General features: G+C 36.7%; 1 protein-coding gene across 1 annotated transcript; it reads right to left on the minus strand.

The window, feature by feature from the left end:
• Positions 1–397: 397 nt before the first annotated feature.
• On the minus strand, positions 398–2,750 carry MELLADRAFT_75860 (uncharacterized protein; the record flags this gene model as incomplete). The annotated part of the gene is made up of 8 exons (XM_007416770.1): positions 398–812; positions 903–1,189; positions 1,270–1,486; positions 1,596–1,685; positions 1,764–2,015; positions 2,095–2,242; positions 2,317–2,485; positions 2,565–2,750. The coding sequence occupies 8 exons, from the start codon at positions 2,683–2,685 to the stop codon at positions 798–800; spliced, it is 1,299 nt and encodes a 432-aa protein (XP_007416832.1).
• Between the last annotated feature and the right edge of the window lie 3,448 nt (positions 2,751–6,198).

Raw genomic sequence — 6,198 nt, forward strand, 5'->3', positions numbered from 1 at the left:
TGGTCCCCCTTCTGTGAAGATTGTTGGTGATTTGGGAGGAGATTAGTGACTTTGTCAAGTTAAGACTTTGTTGAGTTTAGAGGGAATGTTTTGAAATTTGAAATTTACAATGTCTGATTTTTGCAAACCAAATAAGCTGTCTCTGATCAACCTGCATTTATGGTTTATACCTTATCTTAACATTTTTCTTTCCAAGACGTTATATCAAAGATGTGATTCATTGAGATTTATAACAAAAGCTGTTCTTGAACATTGCTAAAAGGGTCACTCCCGGAGCAACCGTGAGCACGGTGTATTCTCAGCAGTCCCTCACCCTGATTATTGGTGCTTACTTTGCAAGCGTTCAAGTGAGATGTAATGAGCTTTCTTCTGTACCATCTTCTATCATATAATTTTTATGCACCAACTTCACTTCCTCATGGCTTGCATATCTATGTAAAATTGTGAATAAAAAAAATGAAACAAACTTTAATTTATATATGTAAAAAATCCTTGATTTGATGATCAAAAAATACAACAGATTCATAATACAAATACATGCAAACCATAATAAAACCTTGAGGGTATAATCAGTGAAACAATCTGATTAAGGGAAATATTCCAGAAAGGAGATCAGAAGTAAATGATATGATATGAAGACAAAATTGTGGTACATGTAATTGAAAATGTGAACAAAAAAAATCAGTAGAGAGTGGAGAAGAATGAGAAGCTTTAATGAAGTAATTGATGGAAAGTATGCACGACTTCCGAGTGTTGATGTTCTTGTAAGTTCTTCCGGCTTACACCCAAAGAGTCAATTAAATAAACCCAGACTTGATGTAAAAAAGAACTAAAATCAGTCAAAAAATGAAACCTGATAATCAAACCTCAAAGAAAAAAAAACTTTCTCTAAAAAAACTTACCTCAGATAAAAGTTTAGCGACCTTTTCATCTGCTTTTTCTCTAGGTTCGATACCTAAACTCATACTATACAAACCTTTTTCGTTTGGTAAGTTTTCAAATGAGATTTTTAAAAAATCTAAGATAGATTGAACTGAAATTAAATGATAAGGCATTGATTGAATCGATTGCATTTCGATCATCACTTCTGCTGATTTACGTCTTTTATCAAAATTGATTTGATGAGGTTTTTCTTTTAGATTGTCAGGATTTCCATCACCTATAAACGTTAGATCTGTAAGATATACACCTATCATGATTGAGAGATCCATATCAATAATTCAACTTAAGGGATGATTCAAATTTGAAGATGATATGTTGAAGACTTACCAATAAATGGAACACAAGGTGGTGAAATAGTTTTCATCATATCACGATAAGCAATATAATTTTTAGTTGGACTCATAAGTGTACCAAGATCACTTAAAACAGACAAATTCTTTTGAGAAATCTTTTCCCAAGTACTTCTTAAACGAAAAACTGGTGTCATGGTTAATCCAGCAACGATTTGAATTACAGTTGAAAAATTCCTTAATTGATGACATCTCTATAGGTTTTAAAATTGAAACAAAAAGGAATAAAAATCGCGTGAATGAATGTTTTGAAACATTTGGGATAAAGTTGGATTGGATATGATGGAATATAAGAGATCTTACTTCGGCTGTGGCTATGAAATGTTTAATAACATTGGCACGTTTTTTAGTTTCACTTTGATCCAGGATAGTCTTACCCACCCAATGAGTGACCTAAAAACCCAAAACCCAAAAACGCAAAGAAATCAATATCCCTTTCGAAGAATTTCCTACGATTTAAAAGTACTAAACTGAATTATTCATATCAATCAATCTCGTAAGATTAGACATATCCACTTCTTTATTTTGCCAAACCTTTGCCAAACATTCCGGTACGGCTATTTGACGAAACAGATTAGATTCTAATAAGGTTAATTGTCTGGCTAATTCTAGTGGATCTATATCAATCACTTCGAGGTAACGTTTGTTTCGAGGTATGATGACGATTGGTGGATCACCAGGTGGATTGGCGATCATCAAATGTGGTAAATGTCCTCTCAATTTCTGAAAGAAGAAAAGTCAAATCATAGGTTAGAACGTAATACTAAGCTTGATGTTTCGTAAATTAGATCATATCACTCCCTCGTTTCTCACAACTTATAGTCACTCCTTTAGATAAAGTTGTATCCACCATATCCCGAGCAGCAAATTGGATTACTTTCGGTAAGATGTATTTAGCGTCTTCGTTAGACAAATGAGATTCGATCCAAGTTCTGATCACATTGGTGACCCTGTATTGGAATCCATTAGATTTGTTTTCCTGAAACATGTAAAGCTTGAAGGAAAATCAAACGAGATCACACACCGAATCTTAATCACTCGTTGTTTTTGTGTAAACCAAATTTTCAAATCAGCTGCTTTTAATCCAGGAGGTGGTTGGTTATGATAACGATGAATAAGGAATTCAAGTAATTCTCTTGAAGTCGTAAATGTACGATAAGTCATTAAAAAGATTCTTAAGTAATGAACATCGGCTAGAGAGATTTGTGTAGAATCAATTTCTCATTCAGTTTTTCAAAACAAAAGTAAAAAAGTTTAAAGATCTCAACTCACGCCTTTCATGAGAAGTAAGAGTGATCACTAAAGCTTCTAAAGTACCACCACAAACTCTTCGAAGTTCATTAACACCATCGGTGAAAGATAAATCTTCTGGATCGTAATCAGGTTCTGACATCTTGAGGTAAAGTTGAAGTTATAGTTTGAAAAGATTGAAAGTACAGGAAATTTCAACCTATCTATTGACAAAAAGTATAATTGATCATCTGATTCTTACTGATTGAATTTAGTCAAGATGAATTTCCGCGGATTCCGAGGTGAATGGCTATCAACGATCTGTGCGTCGGGAATTTGGGAAAGATGAAGTTGGATCCCTTCGTGGGTTGGTGCTTGCTATTATTATTAACTTAAGGTGGAACAGTGAAACTGACCAAAAATGTTTATTACGCATTTATTTCTAAAACAGCTGTACTTCTCAGGAAACCATACAAAATCACTTGAATGAATTCTAACCAATCTTATTCATTTTGTTCTTCTTCTTGAAGAACTTTTGATTGTTTGTTTTTTCAGGAAAATTAAGCTTACCGAAGTGCCGAAGCGTTGAATTACTTATCGAGATGTAATGGTTGTAAAGCTTAATCAAAGCTCTGATTAGTGATGGAGCAAGGCACAAAGACATCAAGAAGGTATCAGATGAGTATCTTGGATGCTTTGTTAATGTCACATTCTTGCCCTGAAGACTACGCGGGCGCGCCTGCCCAGGAGGCACGCTCACCACCTGTCACAAAGTAGGATGCGTGTTTATGAACAAGAGAAGACATGCAAAGTACACCACAAAGACACTTATTTGCGTCAGGGCATCGGGCATGTCCCAAATTGGGGACACGACCCGACAGCCACTAACGGGGCGCTGGCTCGACGTCTGTATGCAAATATATCCGCGGCGCATCCTGAAGATGCTCTGGCGTCGTCCTCGCCAGGATGAGATTCGAGCACACTGTGCTCGGATCACCTACGGATGTCCAATCAATGGAACACCCTTACAGCAACCCTTAGACAACCGCTAGCGATCCAATATCTATTGCCCTTGTGATGGAAGCAGGACAGCCACCAGCAGTCTCAAGACTGGGTGCCCACTTGGCACCACAGCAAAGGACCTTGATGAGGAGGGCCGAGGCCAGTTAAATTTTAAAACTGATTTGGTCAAATGACATCATCATCGCATGGTGACTTTGACACTGTGACCTGTACCAAAGCAATCTTCATCCTCCTTCATCTCTCACTTCCTTCTCGTTTCCGTCTTCCACTTTGATCTCGTTCGATCTACATCCCCTTCCGCCTTTCTTTTTCTTCAACTACATTCACACCTAATCCAATCTCCAAAGTCTTGATATGATTTTCAATCGCATCGGAACATCAACCTTTCCTTCACTCAATTCATTTTTCATAATAATTTCTGAATTCTGTTTAGTAAGTCTTTCAACTGATTGACGATAAACCAACTTTGAGGAAACTATTTTGAAACTTTTAATGTAGATGAATATGTTTCTTTCAAAGCTTCAATAGGCAAATGATAGACATGAATTCCAGAATGATCGATCGTAAGTCTTTTTCTATCTACAGCTGTTTCTTACTTCGGTATCGTTGTTAATGGAATTAGTTTGCTTTGAATTCCAAACAAGGTATGAAAGACCTTTATTCTTTCTTCTGGAGTTTTTGTACTTTGTTATTGATCAATTTACAGAACATGATGAATCCATCAAATTTTACGATTCAAGTCAATGATTGAGAAAAAGACAATTATTCTTATCAGCTTCAGTGATAGATATTATTGTTTTTATCATTTCATTGTTTTATCGTTTTTGTCATTTCATTGTTTTATGGTCTTTATCATTTCATTGTTTTATTTTTTTTATCACTTTATTGTTTTAACCTTTTATTGTTCGTATCATTTCATCAATGTTGGGTTTTTGAACTACAAATCATTATTGTTATAACAGTGCTTTATAGGAAATTTAATCGCGCCGTTATTAATTAAAACAAATCCGAAATGAGTGAACTCAAAACCAACCCGTAGACATTTTCAGGACAATCTAGGAGATATCTAAAGCTGATCCGAAGCTCTATCAGTCATTTGTGTATCGGTGCTGCGTGCGCCCTCACAACAAACCTGGGGGGATGTCAGATGGTTGTCGATTCGCGCGCTCTGGGCAGCCCGATGGGCTCTGCTCAGGCGTCTGAACGTCGGAGTCCGACGGATGTTTCTCGGTGTGCTGTGGGGGGACGTCCGTCCCCCACCAAGAAAAATCGGACACCCGGTGGACATCCAAGTGTCCTTGTGGTGTATAACTCTCCATGGATGACTCCTTCGACCTCCTTCGACTGAAGAAATCAATCATCGGTATCACCTTGATTGACATGATTTCGTGTAATTGACATCTGTTGAGAAATGCAAAGTTCAATGATTAATTTTGACAAGAAAGGAAAGAAGATTCAAAGATTAAAGTTTTACGTACAACCAGACAAGTATTTTGAAAGTTCAAGTTTTTGCACCGCATTCGACAATCTTTTTCAATCGATTTCCTCAAACCTCCGTTACTGCTGCTGCTGCTGCTGCTGCTCAGTATTGGTTTGTTTCATCAAATGAAATGGTTCTGATTACTTTAAGCTGAACTTGTCATTTTTTTAAAAGTTCCTTAATCTTCAATTCAAAATTAAATCAAACAAAAATGTCAACTGCAAGCGAACAAATTCCAAATCAATCCACTTCACTCTTATCATCTCAACAACAACAACAAAGCAAAAAGAAAACAAAAGATTATCAATCAATTCAACAAGAACCACAACAAGAACGATCTAATCCAAATTCGAATCCAAACTCTGAAGCCGACTCTGATTCTGATTCACCAACAATTCATAATGTACCAATCTCTCACTCATCACCATTACCTCGACCCAAACTATGGCCAATCTTAATCACATTTGCATTACTAGATCTAGTGACTTCAATTTATTTTCTAATAGATCGTCAACCAAATGATATCATCTTACTTAATTCAAACAGAGCACTTATTCTAGACTGGACTTTTACCAGAGCTTTTCTAGTAGGAATCACGAGTGCTAGTCGTCGGATTCGAACATTAGGTTGGGTGTTTGCTAGTACAGGAATGGTATGTTGATTAGATTTCTGAATGCTGATGGTTTTTCATCCCTATCAATCTGTGTACTTCTAATATCGAATCGGTTTCCATTTCTTGTCTAATTTAGATCTCAATCTTATTACTTCTTTGGACAACCAATGAATTCGTTCAAAATAATCATCGACCTGGTCATACACCAGCCCTACCATTCTCATTAGCTTCCTTTCTTACAATCACCATCTTACTCTTCTTCTTCCCACTAGCACATTGGTTCGCTTTTCTAGTAGCTGTGGGGATCAGTAAGGCTCGTAATCCGTTTGTGGGCCATACCCTTGGACTTGCCAATTCTGCTCGTCGTGATTATTGGAATTGGGCGGAAACAAACGATGATGGAGCTTTAGAACGAGTGATGTTTTTAGAAGATGAAGCAGAAACGATTTCAGATGAGATTGAAGAAGAAGATCATCAAGCTGATTCCGCATCAAATCAAGTCATCAAACCTAATAGCTCACAACAAACTGCATCAAGTTCTTCTGCTACGGAAACGATAT

This window comes from Melampsora larici-populina, assembly GCF_000204055.1.
Source record: "Melampsora larici-populina 98AG31 unplaced genomic scaffold MELLAscaffold_64, whole genome shotgun sequence".
Taxonomy (NCBI): domain Eukaryota; kingdom Fungi; phylum Basidiomycota; class Pucciniomycetes; order Pucciniales; family Melampsoraceae; genus Melampsora; species Melampsora laricis-populina.